At 41.1% G+C, this 26,367-nt stretch overlaps 1 protein-coding gene and 1 long non-coding RNA gene across 2 annotated transcripts in view; both read left to right on the forward strand.

Annotated features, from left to right (window-relative positions):
• LOC143987713 (plasminogen-like) overlaps positions 1 to 26,367 on the forward strand; it is a 142,512-nt gene that overhangs the window by 2,454 nt on the left and 113,691 nt on the right. The window contains exons 2-4 of the mRNA XM_077486671.1: positions 11,850 to 11,985; positions 22,361 to 22,467; positions 25,354 to 25,468. Of these exons, the coding sequence (XP_077342797.1) occupies positions 11,850 to 11,985; positions 22,361 to 22,467; positions 25,354 to 25,468 (358 nt within the window). The remainder of the gene's footprint in view (positions 1 to 11,849; positions 11,986 to 22,360; positions 22,468 to 25,353; positions 25,469 to 26,367) is intronic.
• Positions 4,364 to 4,885, forward strand: LOC143990111 (uncharacterized). Its single transcript, XR_013277163.1, has 2 exons — positions 4,364 to 4,509; positions 4,601 to 4,885. It is a non-coding gene; the product is annotated as an uncharacterized LOC143990111 (long non-coding RNA).

A 26,367-nucleotide genomic window follows, 5' to 3' on the forward strand; every position in this document is an offset into this window, starting at 1 on the left:
ATAATTCCTCACATCATACAAGCTGTTATTTTTACACCAGTTTATAAAATGCAGAAATGTCATTAAGTAAAAATGAAACTCATAAAGAAATAGAAAACCATGGTAAAATGGAGGCTTCCATTTAGTGTAATTAATTCTTCAATTTACACAAGATGAAGTTCTGCATTACTCATGGAATGCGTAGGAACAGGGCTGTAGTAAACATTTTCTTCAAGTTTGTATGTTTGTGAAGGTTTTCTTTTATTCAAGTCGTGGTACTGTTTATCTGGTAGTAGTTACCCACATTCAACTGGATTAGGCATGCTTCTGCTGGCATAAGGCTTACATGGTGTCAGCTAGAGGGTTAAAATATATCTATGGTCAAAATTTTTAATCAAATATTTATTTCCACACAGAATTATTTTTAGTCAACTCCTATTAACTACTTGAATGTTAAACCTTGTTTCTTTCCAGGCCATTTTTCAGTTTTCAGCACTGAGACTAGCAATTATTTGGCCATGCAATACTGTTCCCATTTGAATTTCATATATTTTTATGAGACAGATAGACAAGATGTGAGACAAATAGAGCTTTCTTTTGGTGGTATTTAATCACCACATGTTTTTTACTATATAAAGAAATAAAGATCAAAATGTTTGAAACCCAGTTCCCCTAGTCCCCCCCCCCCCCCCCCCACTTTGGCTGTGTTGCGGATCTGCTGTCTGTACCTGTGCAACCTACTTTGTCTGTAACCCCAGGTTGGCAGATGGCCCCTGATATCAGTTTTGGGGTAGCCCTGCTGTTTGTGTGCTCCCTGCACTCCCCCCCTCACTCCTTTGCCGTGTTTAGACCCTTGTGGTTACAGGGATCATACTAAGGCCTTTTTTTTTCACCTGAGCAAGGGATGCTCCTCAGGCTGGGGATGTGTTCGAGCTGCCTGGCAATTTTAGGCTGAGGCTTTGCAGACTACTGTATCAGGCTGTGGTGTCCGTCATCTTGCTTGAGGGCAGTTGCCCTTCCCCATTCTCAATTCTGACGCTGAGCCAGGTGTCATGCGTTGTGCAGGGCAGCACTTAGGGGGGAGACACTAGGGAATGCCGTTGCAGTCACCATTTTGACTTTGGGCTTCCACCCTTCTTTCCCTGGCCACCAATGCTGTGGCCAGTACCCTGGTGGGCCATGCAGGTCAGTCTGCTCGGGACCTCCTAATGACAAATGAGGAAGTCCAGTGAATCTTCAATTGCTACTATGAAGGTAGCAATGTTGGAGCCTAGATTTGGAAACAAGGTAGGACCTGGCATATAGCAACTGCCACAAGATGATGTGGATGGGGGTTTCCCCAGTCCCAGTGGCCACATGAGTGCCAACGGGTCCCGTTCCTGAACTGGCCCTTACTGATGTTACTTCACAGGCCATTTTGGGGTAAGTCACGTCACGCCCGACACCCCGGTTGATCCTGCTCAACTGTTCATTACATGGGGATGAAGGGCATTGCCCCCCTTCCCGTATACCAGTAGAATCTATTACTGCACATTTATAAAGCACCAGTGATTGCACACATTACCCCAGTGTGGTAGACTTAGCAGTCTGAGGATATTTCTGGGGCTGTTGAGGTGGTGAATGTCCCTTTTGCAACTTCCTAGCCAGCTTATTTTGCCAAGACTTTCCGCTACCCCACCTATTTGTTGGATGTATTTCCTAAGCCAGAGCAGTCCGTACTATCCATTAGGGTCCCGGAGTACTATCAGCGAATTCTCCCTGTGAGAGGGCCCTTCTGTAGATGTACCTCTCACTGTCGTGAACCCTCGCATTTTTCAGTGGACTCAGCATTCTGCCCAGTTCTGGTGCTGCTTTGGGTTACCAGACATTCACTGGGGGGCTGGGCTGTTATATCAAGGACTGGGTAAGAAACAGGTTTTCCTTGGTCTTATGGGGAACTGGCAAATCGCCTCAGGTATGGTGCGATGCATCTGTAGATACAGTTCTCTTGCCTTCCTAGTTCCCCGTCTTGGTGGCAGTACTTCACCTGGCTCTCTGGCTTAGTGTTGGTAAGCGGTCCGGAAAGTCTGAGCAGGCCCTAGCCGACTTTTCTTCCGTGGCGAGCGGCTTTTCGGTGCCGCCCTGGTTAATCATATCTAGGGCCTTTCAGGTGGCAGAGTACCTTTCTTACATGATCAATAACAGGGAAGGAGTCTTGCTGCTGGCAAGGGCCCTTTTCCTCTGCACTTATGCGGTTTCATTGCGGGTTCATTGGTTCATTCTAGAGAGAATAAAAAAAGAAGAGTTCCCCTTGGGGTTTTCAGGCAGCAACAAGAAGCAGAGATAAATCAGTGAAAAGTTATATTTATTTTATTGATTCAACGGCTTATTTGCCATCATAGATTTAAAAATACAGGCTCTGGTATATAATATTATAGCATATCAGTGGATAAACAGTATATGCAACATTTAATACAAAATAGGTTACAGGAACAATTTACAAGTACAGCACTTTTTCAAAAGTTGCAAAATAGCACCCAGGCTGCCCCAATGCATTTCGACCTTCAGGGAGTCAGGGTCTTCTTCAGGGGGTAAAAAGCAACAAAGCCCTGGCGAAAGGAGTAGTTATATTGTATATTCTGCAGGTAATCAAAGAAAAAAAGACTTTCAATATAATAGGTTTTAACCGAAAAATTAATGTAATATCAAAACTTATTTCGATAATATTTACCAGTTCCACCGAACCAATGCTTTTCAACCAGAGACTTCTAATAAAATCTGAAAAATGGAACAGTGCCTTCCCTCAAAGGGTCATCCTGGATCCGCTCAACCACCCACCAAGATGGACACGGGGGGGGGGGGACAAAAGAAGGGGAGAAAAAAGGCGGAACACGACTTCACGGGGGCATCAAACGCTAGCTTACAAGAATTGACAGTGTCTGGAGTTTCCCCAGGGTGATCAGAGGAACAGAGGAGGAGGTTCTTGGCACACCCAAGGTGGCCACACCTAAAAATAATGAAATACAATATGATATGATATGGAGCAAATACATCACAAAGAATGTATATTATAACTAGTTGTTTGACTGGAGTATTGCGTATATTGTGTTAATCTACAAAAGCATAGATAAATGGGAATAGTGAAATGAGAGGGAATGCCACTTTGTTTCCCAAGTAATGTTTAAACAAATAATAAACAGGTGTGATATTCCATATTGTGACAATCGGTATTATGCTGAATAATGTGAATGTAGTTCAAAAATGACAATAATAATAATAATAATAATAATAATAAACTAGTGATGCAAATAAACCAAAAATGTGTGACTGTGTAAAAGAAAAAAAGAAAAAACCCTCATAAATGTGTGTATTGAATCAATGACCCCATGAACATGTGATGATGCCTACAAAAGTGATGGTATGAATAGTGATAAAAAATATATTGAGAGCGTCAGTGAATAATAATGTATTACCTGTGTATTGTATCTGCCGCACTTATATTGTAGTCTGCAGATAAGTAAATAGCCCCTTAAAACGAATAGCGAAAAGCCCCCAGTGCCTCAACGGCCCTAAAGCTAAATCAAAAGTGATAAAGTTCCCAAACTTCATATTGTATCAATATATAAAAAGATTTTATTGATACAATATGAAGTTTGGTAACTTTATCACTTTTGATTTAGCTTTAGGGCCGTTGAGGCACTGGGGGCTTTTCGCTATTCGTTTTAAGGGGCTATTTACTTATCTGCAGACTACAATATAAGTGCGGCAGATACAATACACACGTAATACATTATTATTCACTGACGCTCTCAATATATTTTTTATCACTATTCATACCATCACTTTTGTAGGCATCACCACATGTTCATGGGGTTGGGGTCATTGATTCAATACACACATTTATGGGGGTTTTTTCTTTTTTTCTTTTACACAGTCACACATTTTTGGTTTATTTGCATCACTAGTTTATTATTATTATTATTATTATTATTATTATTGTCATTTTTGAACTACATTCACATTATTCAGCATAATACCGATTGTCACAATATGGAATATCACACCTGTTTATTATTTGTTTAAACATTACTTGGGAAACAAAGTGGCATTCCCTCTCATTTCACTATTCCCATTTATCTATGCTTTTGTAGATTAACACAATATACGCAATACTCCAGTCAAACAACTAGTTATAATATACATTCTTTGTGATGTATTTGCTCCATATCATATCATATTGTATTTCATTATTTTTAGGTGTGGCCACCTTGGGTGTTCCAAGAACCTCCTCCTCTGTTCCTCTGATCACCCTGGGGAAACTCCAGACACTCAATTCTTGTAAGCTAGCGTTTGATGCCCCCGTGAAGTCGTGTTCCGCCTTTTTCTCCCCTTCTTTTGTCCCTCCCCCCCGTGTCCATCTTGGTGGGTGGTTGAGGTGGGTCAAAATAGTGGGGCAGCGGATCCAGGATGACCCTTTGAGGGAAGGCACTGTTCCGTTTTTCAGATTTTATTAGAAGTCTCTGGTTGAAAAGCATTGGTTCGGTGGAACTGGTAAGTATTATCGAAATAAGTTTTGATATTACATTAATTTTTCGGTAAAACCTATTATATTGAAAGTCTTTTTTTCTTTGATTACCTGCAGAATATACAATATAACTACTCCTTTCGCCAGGGCTTTGTTGCTTTTTACCCCCTGAAGAAGACCCTGACTCCCTGAAGGTCGAAATGCATTGGGGCAGCCCGGGTGCTATTTTGCAACTTTTGAAAAAGTGCTGTACTTGTAAATTGTTCCTGTAACCTATTTTGTATTAAATGTTGCATATACTGTTTATCCACTGATATGCTATAATATTATATACCAGAGCCTGTATTTTTAAATCTATGATGGCAAATAAGCCGTTGAATCAATAAAATAAATATAACTTTTCACTGATTTATCTCTGCTTCTTGTTGCTGCCTGAAAACCCCAAGGGGAACTCTTCTTTTTTTATTCTCTCTCGAATACTTAGGGGTGTGCAGCTAGCTCGTTTTTCATTCATTTATTTACATTTATGCACTCTTTTCCTCCTTACGTTTAGCATTGGTTCATTCTTGTCTGCAGATCTTCCCTCCTCATTTACAGGCTTTTTATGGGGTAGTACAGGATCTGCTTCTTCAAGGAAATACAGACCCAGTTCTGAAACTGGACTTAATGAACTAGGAGCTGTCCAATCCTGGAACTCGTGGCATGAATTGTTTCAGAAGAGGCAGAGCTTCGTAATGGATCCTTCCAGTTAAGTGGTGGCTACCTTCCTCAGGGTATTTCTTAGCCTCCATTGACATCAGGGTTGAGAACCTGCACATTTCCCTCTCTGGCAGGCATCAATGCTTCTTATGATTTGTGGTCGAGGACAACATTACAAGTTTGTGGTGCTCCCCTTTTTTGTAGGTTACGTTGGTCCTTTGGAAGCCTCCCTTTTAGAATATTAGCCTAATTCCCTTGTTCACGCTCTCTCAGAAGGTTGCCTTTTTTGTTACCTTGTCCATCATTCCCTCTGAAGAAGATATCCATTTCTCTTAGAAAATTAGGAGATTGTCCTATCTTCATCATGTCCACATCCTTCATACCCTACATTATTGCTCTGCTCTTCTTAGACCTTGGTCATGGTACGGGCAGTTTGTGTCTACCTGTCCACTACAGCTTCCTTCGGAGGTTGAATTCCCTTTTGTGATCACAAATGGACCACGAATAGGCCTGGCGGCCTCGTCTACCTCCTTTTCTGAATCCATCTGACAAACGGTGGTTCAGGCTTATGCCATTTAGGGTTGGGCCCCTCCTTTCCTGGTTATAGCACACTTGTCAGGGAGCTTAGTGCCTCTTGGTCATTTTGACATCAGGTGTCTTACATTTACAAGGCAGCTGCCTGGTTGTCTGTGCATACCTTTATAAACGTTTTACAAGGTTGATGATTCGTTGCATCTTTGGATGCATGTTTTGCTGCGAGGCTTTGCAGGCAGTTTGCGGTTCCACGATTCCCCTGAGGGGGGGTTTTCTTTGGGTGGTTGCCTGTTTTGCCTGTTGGCTCCTGTTTTGTTTCCCTTCCCTCATTGAGTCACTGCTTTAGGATGCCCTTATGATCATGAATGAAGAGAAGCTATGTCTGTCAATGAACATAAGAGGAAAAAGGATTTTTTTGGTTACTTACTGTAAAATTCCTTTCTGTTCATTGATGGACACAGCACTCACCACTCTTTTGTTCTTTTTTTCTTGTACTGCTTTTTGACTATCTGGCTTGCCTAGCGTAGAGTTGCAGAGAGGAGGTTTATAATCAGAAATTTATTCTCCAGCGCTCGAGTGGTAGGTCTGGGGATGTATAGTACAGACAACTTCTTTCTACGCCAACAGCCTTGTTACCCTCCTCAGGATAGTTGGTATCCTAGGAACTGTAAAATTATAGCAAGAGAAGGGCACGCTGATCTAGAGCATTACCAAAATGTTAAAGTTGAGAGGAGGTGTATATCTGCTTGGATTGCCCAAGGGTGGTGCTGTGTTCTTTTTCTGTCCCATGTCCTATAAACCCTATGGTCAAGAATTAAGAGAAGCTGTGTCCAAAAATGAACTCAGAGAAAGGTAATTTACAGTGAGTAGCAAAAAATCCAGATGCCACCCTCAAAGCTGCATTAAAAGGATCCACTCTCCATTGTTCAGTATGTAAAAAAAGTTTGCCTATTAGCTTTAAAAATGGCTAGAATTTAGTATTAAGAGTCACCTCCAATAGACTTTAGTGGTATTCACTGCTAATTTTGGGGATCATGGATTTCATTAAGATTCAACAAATCTTTTGCAAATCGAACCCATGCAAATTTGTTTTATCCCAACTTAGCACAGTCTAAAAAAGGCTTCTATGGAGATCAGCACAAACACCTTTTTTAATGCTTACCAAATTGTAGCACAATTATATGGGAGCTAATTCTAAAATGCTATTCAATTATTTAAGTTTGGTGGAATAAAAAGAGAGACATGTTCTGAAAAAAACCTGTGTGTTGACCTATATCACATTTCATCAATGAGCTGTCCAGGTCCGATGCAGATCACTGTTAAGCAGGAGGAAGAAATGAACTGGCCTCTTGCTGGTTTATTTTGGCAAGGAGTGTTTGTACCTTTGAACCCATTAACTGGAACCTCCTTCCCAACAAAAAACAAGGTGGCTTATTTCTCAATAACACTTTACCTACCGTTACAGAATTGTTAAAATAGAATAAACCGCGCTAGTCAACCCTGGGTGTTGGATAGATAAACAAAGGGGGCAGTAGGCTCGAGAAAAAAAATATATCTATATATAATTATAGGTTGCAGCCCCCCAAAAAAGAAGAAAATCCCCAATTGGGGTTTCTTCCAACAGTAAGAACAATTTAACAACCGGGGTAATTGGCGCTACCTCTTTAGCACAAACAGAAGATAGTTCTCAATACTGGGAAAGATGTATGTCTAAAAGAAACAATCAGAAAAAAGCCAGCAATTCCAGTGAAACTGGCCTATTTCACACTTAAAAGTCTTCAATTATAACCAAATGAAATAGAAATAATTACTCTTTCGGAAGGCGATAATTCCCTTAGAACCCACTCATTTCAGTCCAAACCAAAAGAAAGAAAAGAACACAGAAACAGCTTCTGCCAAAATCATATACAGTCGCACAGATTACCTAATACGATTCAGACATAGCCATGGTGAGTGTAATTATTAATGACCTTAGTTTGAAAACTCAATATAATCCCAAAGAAACCTTACATATATCTTAAAAAACTCAAGATACACTATTAATGGCCTCCCATTAATATATCATCACAGCGCTCAAACACCCCTCCCCCCAGCTGCCACTTAAATGTTTAAATATATATCACAGAAGGTGAAAAAAAGAGAAACTGACAGTAACACTACAATAATCACCTTGTGGCGCTTAAAAAAGAAAAGAAAAACTACTGAATATCAGTGTACTACTGTGTTCAAAATAAATCACATGAAAATTATAAACGCATGTGCATACATACAATAAACGTTGAAGTAAATTGTGATTACATACCTAAAAAAAAAAAAAAAATATATAAAAATAATAGTACTAAACAATCACATATGGATAATACAAAGAAGTAAAAAAGAAAAATTAATATGTGAAAAAAATCATGTGACAAAAAATAAGTGAATAGAACAAATAAATATAAATAGTCTTCTACTAGTGATCTAAAATGAGCAATAGTGATCAAAGTCCAAAAGAATTTTTTTCAAAATTCAATAATCAAACTGAAACAGTGATTTTCTAGTATAAAACTTGTAGTGGTAATAACATTAGTTCAAAAGCTCCTTTTCCAATGAAAGTTCTAACAAAGTGTCCATGAAACGAAAAAACCTCCACCGCACCCTTGGTGTTCGTGCCCCCCTTGTTTAGAACACTCACCAACAGTATTGCCCAGCACTCTCGTGTCGGGCAAAAATCGCTTAGGTAAATACAGATGATTAATAGTTCTCCAGCCAACTCTTGTAACAGACTTCGCAGCAGAGGGTAATGATTTAATATCTCAGAATTACCTCGGGGAGACAAAAGAGACTTCCCATAGTGCAAAATTGCAAAACTGTTTTTAATCTCAATAAAAAATCAATTAAAATTACACTCACATGGATCAAATTAAAAGCAGGCACTTCAAATAGACACTTATCAACCAGGAGATCCTTCCCTCATAGGCATTGGTAAGCACTCTGGAAGCAGGCTATATTAACATCAAAAGCACCGTCTCTATATATGGTAGCTGTGTGGTACCTGACAGCAGACAACCAAACTTGAAAGCAGCGCCAAATAATAATATCCAGTCCTTCCACTTGTGTGTTCTCTTTCCTCCGCCTTCTCTCTACCCTTTACTGTGTATACTGGTCGCCGTATAGCCACACCCCCAATACACATATATCTTATAGGATAAAAAACTAAAATAAAAAATTATTATTGCTTAGTGCGACTATACCTTAAAATCGCATCAGTGCTAACCGTGTAATTACACCATCATACTATAAGATAATATTTGTGAAAATACACCTCAGTTAATATATGTGAAAATTAATCTGAAAATACAACAACTATTAATGGAATCTATATATATATAAAAGTGCATCAAAAAAGTGCAGGTGAGAAAACAAAATATTGATAACACAGCTCGTGCCCAAAATCACAAAGCCTAAACACTGTATATATACTACAGAGTCACCTGTGAAAAAAACAACAAGTACATATATATATATAAATAAAAATAAAAATATATAATATATAATATAGACCCTAGAAAAAAGAATTACTAAAAAATACAAAAATAAAAATAAAAATAATAATAATAAAAGTGAAAATATAGTGTCCAATTTTCCAAAAAATCTTCAGTGGTGCACATCCAATATAAAATGTTCATAAAGTGACTTTAGTGCTTCTTGTGCAATCTCCAAAGTGACTTCTGTGCTCCCCCACAGGTTCCCCACTCAGCAGAAGAATACACCCCTGCAGGGGTAATTCGCCTTTGAAACAACTCTGACGATATCCAGCTCCTTAGACCATGTATTTTGTGATCATCCGTATCCAGAAGGGAATTCCAATTATATCCTCATAGGAAAAAAATAATATAGTCTCCATAGTGTAATCCGTATCAAACCATTTATTTCCACAAAAATAAAAAAATTATATATAATAAAAAGTGTGGAAACACAGTCCACCACAAGATCTACTACATAGATTATTAATCCAATTCTCCAGTAGCAGTCCAGACAAAACAAGATAGAAAATAAAATAAAAATAAAATCAAAACTCTGGAAAACACGCTAGTGACTCTCTGTCCCAGGTAACACAAAAAGGCAGTCTCAAATATCACACTCGCTCCAAGGTGATGTCCCGGGATTGATCCTGTTTAGTAAAAAACTAATATTTGTAAGTCCCCTAGGGATAGAGCCCTTGTGGCGCAAATTCCGAGTTAACCACGGGTACCGTTCGGAGGATCCACAGCGTGCGCTCCAACTGCGTTCCAACCTCCGTAGGCGACCCGGAAATGACGTAGTAAGCGTAACTCCGTCGAACGCGTTTCGTCATTGACGTCTTGACCGCCGCGTAGAGAGAAGACGTTGCAGGAAGAAGTAGCAGAGGAGGAACCACTAGCGGATATAAGAACTTACTTGCATCTTCTAAAAAAATCCTGAGGAGGACCTGTTGAAGACAGAACTGGATGGTGGAATCTCCGAACAAGCGGGATACAGATTATAGGCGTATAACCCCCTAGGGGGTGAATGGATCTGGTGAGTGGGGACCCTTGAGGGGGAACAAGCACGAAAGTCACCAATAAGCGCAGACATTCTCACGAAAGTCACCTTCCTGCATTTTGAAGTGGCACAATTGCACATTGGGATATTTGATAGAAGATTTAATGTGGACTAAAATATTTTTATTTTTTATATATTTTTCTCATTTTTTTATTTTTTATATATATATTTTTTTTATTGATTTTTTCACATTTTTTAAGATTGGGTCATATGTCATTGGATGAAATTGTATTTTTCACATTTTTCTGGCTTTTGTTTATAGCTTTAATTCTCATATTGGATATAATTGTATAAGGAAACCTTTTTATATATACCTTTTACGCAAACCAACGTATGGGGATCATAGCGTAAATAATAATCAGAACAAGGGATTTGTATGTAAATTGTAGGCATTTTTTCCTTCCCAATTTAGGGGAAGGCCTTAACACTACAAATTAGTTTAAGGTATCACGGAGGTCTGGGTTTTTTGTTTTTTTGTTTTTGTGTTTTTTTGTTTTTGTTTTTGGTGTTTAAGGGTTTATTTATTTATCTTTGATCAGGGCCTTTTTGGCTATTAATGAAATTTAGTGTAAACAAACAATAAGGGTTGCCAGTTCACCTTTGAAAGGTGATACAAAGTGTTGCATAATCACATTTGGTTGAGTTTAAGGTGTTGGAAAACTAGGCTTAGTCTAATCATAATAGTTGGGATTTAACACGGAACACGGGTCTAATCTACGCAGTCCCTAGGGACAGGTTAAGGTGACTGATATAAGTTCAAAATCTAATATTGGAAACAAATAGTCGGAGGTAGCGCCAATAACCCACAATTAATATCCATCCCATTAACGCAGGTTGTTGAATGCAGCCCGTGTATTTCAGGGAGGCAGCAACCTCATAAAACCAATAGAATTCCTATAAAACTTTCTAAACTGATAGGGTTAAAAACAGGTAAAAGAATTTAAACCAACAAAAAACTATATAGAGTAGGCATACATAAATATCCACACATATTCCTGCTGATCGAGACCCATTCCATAAGCGTGGCTTTGTTTGCATAACTATCTCATTAATAATTACACTCACCATGGCTATGTCTGAATCGCATTAGGTAATCTGTGCGACTGTATATGATTTTGGCAGAAGCTGTTTCTGTGTTCTTTTCTTTCTTTTGATTTGGACTGAAATGAGTGGGTTCTAAGGGAATTATCGCCTTCCGAAAGGAGTAATTATTTCTATTTCATTTGGTTATAATTGAAGACTTTTAAGTGTGAAATAGCTGGCTTTTTTCTGATTGTTTCTTTTAGACATACATCTTTCCCAGTATTGAGAACTATCTTCTGTTTGTGCTAAAGAGGTAGCGCCAATTACCCCGGTTGTTAAATTGTTCTTACCATTACAGAATGTTTGTGAAAATCCAAACAGCTTATATTGAGATAGAATGCATATCTCAAAAACAAATCAAATTTAAAAATCTCATTCCAATTAGTCTACTTTTGCAACAGAACAGAATATTTTCTCAGTATTAAAGAAGATATATTATTATTTATATATTCGTGGGATAATCACTGTGTTTTTTATTTGTGTCTAGTTTTAGGTGATGAACTAGATGACTATGTAAAAACAGAAGGAGCATGGATGGCGGGTAGACAAAGACAGATATACACGGATGTAGATGTATTAGGCTGTGCCAAAAAATGTGAAAACGAGCGGAAGTTTACTTGTAGGTAAGTATGAAATGTAAAATCAAGTATTACTAATGTTACAATTCCTCTTGTAGGACTGGTGCAGCTGGTAAAGTTTGCAGTTAGCAGAGTTTATATATCTAATAGCTGTGATTTAGCTGCAGTGTTTTGGCAGTTATTGTACATATGCTGTAGAAGGGGTTTTTGCTAAAATCAGTTTGGGTTGAGCCTAATGCCTTGTACACATGATCGGATTTTCTGACAACAAAACCGTGGATTTTTTTCCGAAGGATGTTGGCTGTAATTTGTCTTTACACATGGTCACACAAATGTTGGCCCAAAATTCCGAACGTGAGAAATAGGGGATATACAAGACATATGACGAGCCGAGAAAATGGAAGTTTAATAGCCAGTGCGGCTCCTTCTGTTTGATTCCAAGCATGCGTGAACTTTTGTGCGACAGACTTGGGTACACACGATCGGAAATTCCGACAATAAGTTTTGTTGGTGGAAAATTTGAGAACCTGCTCTCAAACATTTGTGGGCAGAAATTCCAACAGCAAATGTTCGATGGAGCATACACACCATCTGACTTTTCGACAACAAGCTCACATCCAACATTTGTTGTCAAAAAATCCGATTGTGTGTACGGGCATTACAGTGTAGCTATACCTCATGAACCAAGAGTCTAAAGGGAAACACATGAGGAAAAAATACTTTCACCAACTCAAGCAATTGTAATATTATCCTTCACAGTGAGTGGTAGTGATGGACGAATTTCCGACGGGACGTTTCGCGAACGCGGACCACGAACGCGGCCGATAGTTCGCGGACCTTAACGTTCGCGGCGGGCCCCATTGACTTCAATGGGAGGCGAACTTTGCAAACCTACAGGTCAAATTTGCAGCCACAAAATAATTACTAGCTGTGCAAACATAGTCCCACCACATGGCCAATGACATAACTCATGTATGAGGTGAATCTGGGATCGACAACTACAAGCATTCTTTTTTTATATGTGAAATTGTTGTGACAATTCAGGACTCTGGAGCGCATGAAGGCAATGGAGGAGAGGGAAGGTCAGGATAGGCAAAGAAGAGGGTGCAGGAGATGATCACCAGCAGCGTGACATACAGCAATGACACCTGCACCGTGATAGAGTCATCTGACACCAGCACCGTGATATACAGCACTGACAGCAGCACCGTGATAGAGAGCACTGACATCGCAGCGTGACATACAGCAATGACACCTGCACCGTGATAGAGTGATCTGACACCAGCACCATGATAGAGAGCACTGACATCAGCAGCGTGACATAAAGCACTGACACCAGCACCATGATATACAGCACTGACAGCAGCACCGTGATAGAGAGCACTGACATCAGCAGCGTGACATACAGCAATGTCACCTGCACCATGATAGAGTGATCTGACACCAGCACCGTGATAGAGAGCACAGACATCAGCAGCATGACATAAAGCACTAACACCAGCACCGTGATATACAGCACTGACACCAGCACCGTGATAGAGAGCACTGACATCAGCAGCGTGACATACAGCAATGACACTTGCACCGTGATAGAGTGATCTGACACCAGCACCGTGATAGAGAGCACTGACATCAGCAGCGTGACATAAAGCACTGACACCAGCACCGTGATATACAGCACTGACACCAGCACCGTGATAGAGAGCACTGACATCAGCAGCGTGACAAAAAGCACTCACACCAGCACCGTGATATACAGCACTGACACCAGCACCGTGATATACAGCACTGACACCTGCACCGTGATATACAGCACTGACACCTGCACCGTAAGCAGCCCCAGGAGGAAGTCAGCATAGCACAGGGATGGTGGGAGCCCCTCATAATGAGCATAGCACAGGGATGGTGGGAGCCCCTCATAATGAGCATAGCACCGGGATGGTGGGAGCCCCTCATAATATGCACAACAGAGGTACAGCCAAAGGAGGAAGTCAGCACAGCACAGGGATGGTGGGAGCCCCTCATAATAAGCAGCCCCAGGAGGATGTCAGCATAGCACAGAGATGGTGGGAGCCCCTCATAATAAGCAGCCCCAGGAGGAAGTCAGCACAGCACAGGGATGGTGGGAGCCCCTCATAATAATGATTAGCAGACTGTACCTCAGTCCCTATACTGATAAAGGACTACTGCAGCAGTAGGGCAGCAGTCAGCAGTAGTGCACCTCAACCCTATGTATTGTGGACCTATACCAGTCCTTAAGGAATAGCAGACTGTACCTCACTCATCCCTATGTACTGTAGTACTCTAGACCTTACCAGTCCTTATAAGGACCTTTGTGGAACAAGTAGGTTGTGAATGATTAGCAGACTGTACCTCAGTCCCTATACTAATAAAGGACTACTGCAGCAGTAGGGCAGCAGTCAGCAGTAGTGCACCTCAACCCTATGTATTGTGGACCTATACCAGTCCTTAAGGAATAGCAGACTGTACCTCACTCGTCCCTATGTACTGTAGTACTCTAGACCTTACCAGTCCTTATAAGGACCTTTGTGGAACAAGTAGGTTGTGAATGATTAGCAGACTGTACCTCAGTCCCTATACTAATAAAGGACTACTGCAGCAGTAGGGCAGCAGTCAGCAGTAGTGCACCTCAACCCTATGTATTGTGGACCTATACCAGTCCGTAAGGAATAGCAGACTGTACCTTACTCAACCCTATGTACTGTAGTACCCTAGACCTTACCAGTCCTTATAAGGACCTTTGTGGAACAAGTAGGTTGTGAATGATTAGCAGACTGTACCTCAGTCCCTATACTGATAAAGGACTACTGCAGCAGTAGGGCAGCAGTCAGCAGTAGTGCACCTCAACCCTATGTATTGTGGACCTATACCAGTCCTTAAGGAATAGCAGACTGTACCTCACTCAACCCTATGTACTGTAGTACCCTAGACCTTACCAGTCCTTATAAGGACCTTTGTGGAACAAGTAGGTTGTGAATGATTAGTAGACTGTACCTCAGTCCCTATACTGAAAAAGGACTACTGCAGCAGTAGGGCAGCAGTCAGCAGTAGTGCACCTCAACCCTATGTATTGTGGACCTATACCAGTCCTTAAGGAATAGCAGACTGTACCTCACTCAACCCTATGTACTGTAGTACCCTAGACCTTACCAGTCCTTATAAGGACCTTTGTGGAACAAGTAGGTTGTGAATGATTAGCAGACTGTACTTCAGTCCCTATACTCATAAAGGACTACTGCAGCAGAAGGGCAGCAGTCAAGTATAATATTCTTTCTATATTTGGAAGAAAGAATATTATACGTGTAAAAGCCTATCACCATACCAGTCCTGAAAAGAACCTTTGTGGACCTAATAGTAACAGCTACTGATTAAACTGACTGTCCCTCACTGCCTCACACACAGCTTCCTGCCTGTCCCTATTTAAACTGACAAAACAGAGGCTGCTGGAACAATAACTTGAATAGCACTTTTGTGGACCTAATAGTAACAGCTAATGATTAAACTGACTGGCCCTGCAGCACACAGCATCCTGTCCCTCTCTCTACACTGACAAAAGACAGGCTGCTGCAAAAATCAGTAGCACAGCAGTGCCTCAAACCTATATCCTGAACTACACCTAACACCTATACCATGTCCTGAAAAGAACTTTTGTGGACCAAATAGCTAGCGATTTGGGTCACTGCAGTCTCTCCCTGCTCTACACAGCAACCTCTCCCTATAGTGACAGAAGAAAGAATGTAAAATGGCCGCCGGATCGGGTCTATTTATAAGTTAGGGGGAATGTACAAGTGTCCATGTGCTGTAATGTCTCAATTGGCTGTCCTGTATCCCATGATGGATGTGTCATCATAGGTCAAAGTTCTTTTACACAGTAAACACGGAAGTCCGCCGGGCGAACAGCCGAAATTCGCCGCAAAACAACCGCCGGGCGAACCGTTCAGCCATCCCTAGTGAGTGATATAAACAATCTAAGAATCTGGATTCTGAACAAAAAAAGTTTAAACAGATGCAAGACCTGTTTTTGCTATTTTTCTGTGATGGGAGAGCTGTCTAAAATAAAATGTTTGGCATTGACACAGCTCATTCTCGTACAGCAAATTGTGTTATACATGAAATTAGGTAATAACATGGATGGTGCTCTAAAGAACAGGTTTAACATTGCAATTAAACCCTGCCAATTGTGACAGCACGAGGGCAACATACCTGGGCAATGAACTGGCAAACGTGACAGAAGGTGAACAATAAATATGGGTAATACAAAGGCAACACATGGGAAACAACTGGAACAGTCTCAGCTCCGAGTGACTGGAAATAGTTACATTGATAACTTGGTAATTCTCCAGAACATTTCTGGAGTTTTCCTAGGTTTGGATTGGGGGGGAGGGGATTTTTAAAAAGTTGTTGGGCTATTCGGTCCTATGAAACTGCATGTTCATTCATTTTCTGCGAATGGGAGCAAAACTAAATATTATTAGGTTGCTTTCTCTCTGGGTAGATGACATTCTGATGTCATCGCATACCACGAGTCCCGGAAGCACGGGTGTTTGTTTATATGCTGACCGATGCGATATCTTAGCATACTTTCTATGCATAACTGTAAGTGCAATTTTATTCTAAGTGTCATTAGATTTTACACTATGTGGAGCATTTTTTTGTTTCGAGCCTGACAACATGGGGATTACAGTCATCTGAATGTATTTTCGTCCGAATTTCAGGTATTTTTATTATCGTTTTAACAAACGATAAGGAATGCGCAGAATCCAAAAACCGATCCAACATAAACAAATGCTTTATTTTCTTTGCAACAACAGTTCGATATAGATAGGAGATTCGACATGACGCTGACACTAGCAATCTGTGTCCATCGAACCTGTGGTCGGATGTGCCTAACCTTAGCTCTATTAGTCCAAGATTATTCTACATAGAGAGAAAAGATTTGACATTATAGAGACAATAGCAAAAAAGGTAGAATATGCCTAACCTAACTCTATTAGTCCAAGATTATTCGACATAAAGAGAACAGATTTAACATGAAGATTTGACGAAGCAGTCGCTGCGAGTGAACATTTATGGTCAAATGCTCCGCCCATAGGCTATAGAAGAATTTGAATGTTGGTTGACTAGTAATAATAGTTAATAAATATAATTATTACTAGTGTCATACAACATTAGAATTCTACTATAGCTTGTAGGCAGAATATTCGAACAGAAATGTACGATTGCGGCGTCGTACAGTTTAGCTGCTCCGTCGAATCTTCTTAGAACATTCGACAGACACCATGAGCCTTCAATGACAGATTCGACCTTAATTATTTAGGATTTTCGGATTAATGCATTTTTTAACGCAACTAAATAAATTTCAGAAGTAACTAAATAAATGTATTTTTCGGAAGAAAATGAAATTCCCAAATAAAATATTTCATTGTGCACATGTCTAAATTCGCTAACAGCTCTCTGTCACCAATCTCGTAATTGCACTCCACAGATGACAATTTCTTGGAAAAGTAGCCACAAGGATGCATAGCGCTCACAGAGGTAAGACGTTGAGACAGAAGGGCGCCAACTCCAGTCTCAGAAGCATCAACCTCAAGGATAAAAAGTAACGTAGGATCAGGATGTGCCAACACAGGAGCAGAAACAAAGACAGCCTTGAGACTGTCAAAGGCCTTAATGGACTCCTGAGACCAACTCTGTGGGTTACCGTCCTTTCTGGTCATATCAGTCAGGGGCTTGATCAGAGATGAGAAGTTACAAATACATTTCCTATAATAGTTGGCAAAGCCAAGAAAACGCTTCAGAGGATATAAACCCATGGGTCGGGGCCACTGTAGGACTGCTGAAAGTTTTTCTGGGTCCACCAAACTGACATAACCCAGGAATTTAACCTGTTCACGATGCAATTTGTACTTCTCCAAATTACAATAGAGATTGTTCTCTCTTAGTTTCTGAGGCACACAATAGACATCTGTGTGGTGGCTCTCCAGGGACTTGGAAAATATGAGGATATCGTCAAGATAAACCACCACACATAACTGCAACAAATCTCGGAGGACATCGTTAATAAAATCCTGGAAAACTGCTGGGGCGTTACAAAGGTCAAAATGCCAAGGTACTCATAATGGCTTGTTCTGGTATTAAACGCAGTTTTCCACTCGTCGCCCTCCTTAATCCTCACGAGATTGTATGCTCCTCTCAAATCAAGCTTTGTGAAAACTGTTGCTCCCTTGAGGCGGTCAATTAAATCCGTAATCAACAAAATTGGATAGGCATTCTTATTCGTGAAACAATTGAGACCCCCATAATCAATACAAAGTCTCAGTTCACCACACTTCTTCATCACAAACAAGAAACCAGCACCAGCAGGAGATGAGGATTTGCGGATGAAACCTCGAGAAAAAGTGAGTCTGCAACATACTCTTCCATGGCCTTACCCTCCAAGACCGACAAAGGGTAAACCCGGCCACAAGGGGGTATGGCACCAGGTTGAAGGTCAATTGCGCAATCATACGACTGGTGTGGAGGCAAACTATTGGCTTGACCTTTGTCAAAAACATCGCTAAAATCGAGGTAATCCTCCAGCAGGGAAGAGAGGGAGGAGGTTCACAGGACCTTGGCTACCTTCTGGAAGCATGTCTTACTGCATTGTGGCAGCCAGGAGAGAATCTCAGCACAGAGGCAAGCAAAAGAGGGGTTGTGCCTCTGTAACCAAGGATAACCAATAACCAGTGGAAACTTAGGTGAGGAAATAACTTGGAATTGGATTATCTCATGGTGAAGAGCTCTTATGGCCATGGACAACAGAACAGTCTCATGAGTCACATGGGCAGGCTGTAGAGGTCTCCCGTCAAAAGCCTCAATGGCAACTGGGGTGTCACGTAGCTGCAGCGAAATCAAGTGCTTTGATACAAAAGCAACATCAATAAACAGGCCTGCAGCCCCAGAGTTGATGATTAGAGCCTGTATCTCGACGGAAGACTCAGCCCAAGAAAGGGTAACTGAAATCAGAGGCTTATCCTTCTGGATAACTGGGGATGAACTAACGCCACCTAAGGTCTGTCTATGACAGGACCTCAAGGTTCGGGTGTTCCCGGGACGGGTAGGACAAGACTTCAAAAAGTGACCTGCCTGGCCACAATAAAGGCACAATCTCTCCCTCCTCCTAAGGGTTCTCTCATCCGCAGAGAGACGCGTGAAGCCCAAGTGCATGGGTTCATCTTCACTGACAGACTCGGTACCAGGAGGCATGGGAGGTGAGGGAGGCAAGGGTGGGACTGAAAAGCTTGCAGACAAATGTACAGAAGGCTTCTGCAAGCACTCCTTAAAAGAGAATCTTTCTCTGAGTCTGGAGTCAATGAGGATAGCAAACGTGATCAACTTCTCCAGCTCAGTGAGTATATCTCAGGCTGCTATCTCATCCTAGATGGTATGCAGTCTATGGAGATGCCGCAGCTCAGTTTTTAACAAATACTGCTGTACCGCTTTCAAACGGCTTTTATCTTGTAAGAGACAGACAGCTAGAGCTTTCTTTTTAGAGTGTTTATTAAACACTTTTTTTATTATTATATAGCAGAAAATAGACTAAGAGCCCGTTCACACAGGGGCAACTTGGGATCTGACTTCAGGTCGCCCCAAGTCGCGCTGTTGAGAAAATCAATGTTAGTTAATGAAGCCGTCTTGATGTACACTACATTAGTCGCTTTGACTTCAAAAAAGGTTCCTGTACTACTTCAATCCGACTTCTAGGTGACTTGTACCCATTGATTTCAATGGAAGTCACCTCCACGTCGGATCTCCATCTATATTAAAGTGACAATGTTGCCTCTCTCACAGAATAATCAGCTCTTGAGGGGGAACTCCACGCCAAATTTTAAATAAAAAACCGGCATGGGTTCTCCCTCCAGGAGCATACCAGGCCCTTAGGTCTGGTGTGAATTTTAAGGGGAACCCCCCTACGCTAAAAAAATGGCATGGGGGTCTCTCCAAAATCCATACCAGACCCTTATCCGAGCACGCAGCCCGGCTGGTCAGGAAAGGGGGTGGGAAGAAGACCTCCGGAGCTGATTAATAAATTACTTTAAAAATCTGTAGTGTGTTTTTTATTGACATTTTTTTTCCCAGGTGAATGGGTAGGGGTATGATGTACCTCATACTCATTCACATAGGGTGGGGGGCTGGGATCTAGGGGCCCCCTTATTAAAGGGGGCTCCCGGATTCTGATAAGCCCCCCGGCGGCAGACCCCGACAACCAACGGCCAGGGTTGTCGGGATGAGGCCCTTGTGCTCATCAACATGGGGAAAAGGTGCTTTGGGGTGGGGAGGCTCACTCATCCCCACCCCCTTTCCTGACCGGCCGGGCTGCATGCTCAGATAAGGGTCTGGTATGGATTTTGTAGGGACCCTACGCCGTTTTTTCGGCGTAGGGGATTCCCCTTAAAATCCATACCAGACCTAAGGGCCTGGCATGCTCCTGGAGGGGGAACTCATGTTTTTTATTTAAAATTTGTCGTGGAGTTCCCCCTCGAGAGCTGATTATTCTCTGATTGGCCGCGGCCAAAGTCACCTGGTCTGGGGCACTTAAAGTCGTGTTGTAAGTCGCCCCAACTCGTGTTGAAGTTGCTCCAAGTCGCGCTGTTATTCATACTCAAGTCGTGTCCAAGTTGCCTCCAAAAGTCACACTGGAAGTCGTGTTGCCCCTGTGTGAATGGACTCTAAAAATTGGAAGATTTCCTCTCTATTTCAGTTCTGGTGATCACTTTTAGTGGTCATTAGGACAAATAGAGAGAATGACACAGACAACAGTGGTCTGGTGACCACTTAAAATTTGGGATTCATTTTTAGTGGTCATTAGGACAAATAGAGAGAATGACACATACAACAATGAACATCCTGATAGGTGTTCTAATCCCTCTCCTCTTAAAGTGATTGTAAAGTCTTGTTTAAAAAAAAATAATAATAACAAACATGTTATACTTACCTGCACTGTGCAGTGGATTTGCACAGATCAGCCTGGATCCTCTTCACTGGTCCTGGCCCCTCCCTCCTGTTGAGTGCCCCCACAGCAAGCAGCTTGCTATGGGGACACCTGAGCTGAGCTACAACTCCGTGTGTCCATTCAGACACAGAGCTGCTGTTTGGCCCTATCCCCTCTCTCTCCCAATTGGCTAACTGACTATGATTGACAGCCGTGGGAGACAAAGGCGCAGCTGCTATGTCTCAGCCAATCAGGAGGGAGAGTCACAGATGGCAGAAGGACTCATGGACAGGGAGGGACCTCAGGTAAGTATTGGGGTGCCCGGCTGTTACACACAGAAGGCTTTTTATCTTAATGCATAGAATGCATTAAGATAAAAAACCTTCTGCCTTTATAACTCCTTTAACCTCCCTGGCGGTATGATTCAGTCTGGTTTTAGGTGCTGAAAGCGGTACAATTATTTTGCATGGAAATTTGCCGTTTTCTATTGTAGTCCTGTAATTCTTAGGAATAACTCTCTTTAATCTGTTCAAACCAGAGTCTAGCAGACATCCCGGGTATGATAAAGTTTATAATATAATAAAGAATAATAAAAATTATTCAATAATGTAATCAAATCCTAAAACACTGAAAAAGGGACACTTTTTGGTTGCTATGGACAATCTCCAAATTTCAGGCAGAAAAAAAACAGTATTTATAATATAAAAGTGCATACAGGGCACTGCACAGACCACTAGGGACAAAGGGGGTGTGTAATTGTTTAATACAGTACTGTAATCTGTAAGATTACAGTGCTGTGTGTGTTTTGTGTCTTTTTACTTTTTGGAATTTGCCGCCGCTCTCCGCTCCCGTGCGCCGTAACGTCGCAGGGAACGGAGCTCGGCGGCATTCGGCACTGTGAATCCAGCGGAGGACAGCTCGATCACACAGCGCGGAGGACATCGCTGGATCCAGGGGACAAGGTGAGTAACTCTCCCTGTGTCCTCCCTGTATCCAGCGATGCGATCCCGAGTCTGGCTCGGGGTTACTGCTCCTGTTAGTAAAATCCTAACCCGAGCCAGACTCGGGATTACCACTAGGGGGGTTAAGCTAAATCTAAAGAAACAAGTTTTGATATTAGTTAAATGTTAATACCTTTTTTAATTTCCCTTCTGATATGCCATGGAGTTTGTGAGAGGTATGCTACTAGTATGAGTTAAAATATATTTTTCTTGTTATTTATCTTTAGTGGTATTTTACAGACTTTGCAGCACCAATGTGGGCAACTATTTATTGTTGCTGTTTTCAAAATGCAATCAGAAAGTACCAGTTTATATTGTAGATTGCCTAGTATTGTAGTATGCCTCTTTTTCACTTTTTATGGAATCTATAAAGAAAAAATAAGCTAGCAGTTTGCATGTGCTAATTTTTATTTTTTAAATCTTTTAGGGCTTTTTTGTATGGCTCAAAAAACCAACTATGCGTTACACTTCTTGACAATCAGAAGTCTTCAATGGTGCATCGAAGGAGTGATGTAGCTATATATGAAAGAAAATGTATGTGCTCAATTTGCAACATATATTATTTATTGAGTTTATACTTAGTTTATAGAAGTTTTCATATATAAGGCCTTGTTCACATGGGGAGATTTAATCCATGTCCCTCGCAGGGCCATGTTTACCAGCACGGGGATGCACAGGTGTTGCATGCATCCCCATGCCAGCAGTCCCATAGCAGTCTATTGGGATGCAGGAGCTGCACAGACACAGCTAATGTGACATCTGTCAGGGTGTGGATGCACGGCTCCAAATGCACCCACACAGATGTCACATTGGGGGGCAGCAGCTGTGTTTGTGCAGCTGCTGATTCCCAATAGACAGCTATGGGAATGCCGGCATGGGGATGCATGCAACACCTGTGCATCCCCACGTCAGTAAACATGACACTACACAGGGCACAGATTTAATTTTCCCTTGTGAACAAGGCCTAAAACTCAAATTTTCTCATGAAAATTGAACCAAACATAGAAATATACAGTATCTCACAAAAATGAGTACACCCCTCTTGATTTTGTAAATATTTTATTCTATCTTTTCATGTGACAACACTGAATAAATTACACTTTGCTACAATGTAAAGTAGTGAGTGTACAGCTTGTATAACAGTGTAAATTTGCTGTCTCCTCAAAATAACTCAACACACAGCCATTAATGTCTAAACCGCTGGCAACAAAAGTGAGTACACCCCTAAGAGAAAATGTCCACAATTATCCCAATTAGACATTTTCTGTCCACAGGTGTGAATGGGGAGCAGATGTGTTAAATTTGACATTATCACTCTCACTCTCTCATATTGGTCACTGAAAGTTCAACATGGCGCCTCATGACAAAGAAATCTCTGAGGATCTGAAAAAAAGAATTGTTGCTCTACATAAAGATGGCCTAGGCTATAAAAGGATTGCCAAGACCCTGAAACTGAGCTGTAGCACGCTGGCCAAGACCATACAGCAGTTTAACAAGACAGGTTCCACTCAGAACAGGCTTTGCCATGGTCGACTAAAGAAGCTGAGTGCACAAGCTCTGCGTATTATCCAGAGGTTGTGTTTGTGATATAGACGTATGAGGGGTGTACTCACTTTTGTGAGATACTGTATATATATATATATATATATATATATATATACACACACCGGGTAAAATAAGTATTAAACACGTTTTTCTAGGTAAATATGTATTGACATGCAATTTTCACCACATTTCAGTAACAACCCATGCAATCCATACATACAAAGAAACCAAAACAGATACGTTTAGAAATTATGTTATGTGTAATAAAATGGAATGACAAAGGGAAAAGGTATTGAACGCGCTAACCAAAATGTATTTAATACTTCGTACAAAATCCTTTGTTGGTAATGACAGCTTCCACACGTCTCCTGTATGGAGAAACTAGTTGCATGCATTGCTCAGGTGTGATTTTGGCCCATTCTTCCACACAAACAGTTTTAAAATCTTTCATTAACATATAATGCAAGAAGCCCAGCTTTTAAATATTTTTTTATTTTGAATAGCATAAAGAAGATTTTAAACAATCTAGATAATCTTTTTCTGTGGGACAGATCCCTGTTAGATGTTTACCCACTGTTTAATCAAAATATATACATTTTTTTATAAACCAGCTCACCATTATTCCCACTCTTGCTCTCAGCAGTATTAATTTAGTCGACTAAAATTACTAAAACATTTTAGTAGACTAAATGTAGACAACTATTAGAGTTGACTTAAATACGCCAAACTAAAACAATTGAGATGACTAAAATACTACTAAAACTAAAAGCCATTTTAGTCAAAAGACTAAAATGAGACTAAAATTAAAATGCCATTTTAGTCAAAAGACTAAAATGAGACTAAAACTAAAATGCCATTTTAGTCAAAAGACTATGACTAAAACTAAATTGCAATTACTGAAATGTACTGGAGATTTAGTTGACAAAATACAACTAAAACTAAAACAATTGCAGAAGACTAAAATGGGGCTAAAACTAAAATGCCATTTTAGTCCTAAGACTAAAATTAACACTGGCTCTCATGTGTGACCAGTCAAAAAGCTCTGAACCAGTGTTGCAGCCTTTACTCTATCAGGGCCTGTGCAGCCACCACTTGAATTGCCAAAGCAAGGACCGTGGACAATATAAATAAAAGACAACAGACCAGGGAAGTGCATGCCCTAGTAATGCAATATATTTCTTATGAAACAAAGATAAAATGACGCATAAAGCACTCACATGCTCCCAGAATGACACTAAGCTCATTACTCATTAGCTCCTCACCCCTTATCTGTGTGTAGGAAAGAAAGAGAAGAGTTGGGAGCCAGCTTGGGTATGACAGCTGCCTGGATTATGGAGGAGCGACAGTCATTCAGTAGAACTGTGTGCACCTAAAGGAGGCTGCCATAGGTTTGAGCCACGAGTTGAACATGCTTGATTTAACCAATTGTTAGGACAGACAGTGTTCACATTTAGTTTCCAGTTATAAATGAGATTTGCCAGCACAGTACAGACAGAGATAATTCGGGCAAACACAACTCCCAAACTTCCTTATAAGCAATCTCTGTCCACATTGTGCCATGCAAGTTCAGTTTCCCCTTCTACAGCCCTCTACAGTGCTTTCCAGGCTTCCTCCAGAGCTCTCTTTCTCCTCACAATACCCTCTACCAGCCTCAGTGCCTTCAGTCTGCATGGAGGTCTGCCTCTATGCAGAGCCCCACAGCTCCCCACAGTGTGCCTTATCTTGTTTCAGAGCCCCCCTGTTGTGCTATCTGCCCCCCCAAGTGCCCTCAAGCTACATATATAAACAGTGTATTGATAACGGTGAGTTGGTAATACAGCTGGTTAAAAACTACATCTATATTTCATAAAATTTGTGCATGTATCTATTCTGTAGTTTACCTTGAAGAATGCATTTCTGGAAGTGGAAAGGATTACCGAGGAACTGAATCTAAAACAAAATCTGGAAGATCATGTCAAGATTGGACATCAAACACCCCACATACACCAAAGTAGAGTTTTATTTTTTATCATTCGTAATATGATGTTTATTTACTAACCTCTATCTCTTCCTAATAGGAGATGATGCAATTGATGCTATCCTCCTATAGAGAGCATATATATTAACCATATATGTGTGAAAAAAAAAAAAAAAAAAAAAAAATAATATATATATATATATATATATGTATATATATATATTTATGGTTGGAGCCCTCCGCTGTAAGAGATATGAAAGAACACATAAACACGTCACAAGACTAACAACATAAAATAGACCTGAATTGTGCCCTTGGTCTGCTGTAAGGTAAGCCCTGGTGAGCTGGGCGGTGAGCCCTGCTCTGCTGGGCGATATGCCAAGAGAAGGCCGCATACCTTAAGAAAGTAAATGGATGTTTCTGTAGAGAAACGTGTTTTAAGTGAAGTACTCCAAGAAGGGAAATGGGTGGGTGGGTACCTTGCACTGGAACCGACACAGACCGTTGTGGGTGGTCTGATTATATACCCTCCGGGCTCCTCCCATAATTACGGGCCACCATACTGGCCCTCTTATTTATGGTTGGAGCCCTCCGCTGTAAGAGATATGAAAGAACACATAAACACGTCACAAGACTAACAACATAAAATAGACCTGAATTGTGCCCTTGGTCTGCTGTAAGGTAAGCCCTGGTGAGCTGGGCGGTGAGCCCTGCTCTGCTGGGCGATATGCCAAGAGAAGGCCGCAAAAGATTTGGTGTAGGGAGGTAATTATTAATTTATGTACAGCAAGACACTACGGGGCAAAGTTTCTGAAGGCTCAGGACATTTCCACTTGTGGATTGGAGATGTATCGAGTAAAGCAGGTGGATTCCCGCCTGCCCATCTTTGATCGCGTGGACTGGGACCCCGTTTCGTGAGGCTGCTGATGCTG

Source organism: Lithobates pipiens, unplaced genomic scaffold (genome assembly GCF_037356315.1).
Source record: "Lithobates pipiens isolate NorthernLeopardFrog02 unplaced genomic scaffold, aLitPip1_a1.2 Scaffold_18, whole genome shotgun sequence".
NCBI classification, from domain to species: domain Eukaryota; kingdom Metazoa; phylum Chordata; class Amphibia; order Anura; family Ranidae; genus Lithobates; species Lithobates pipiens.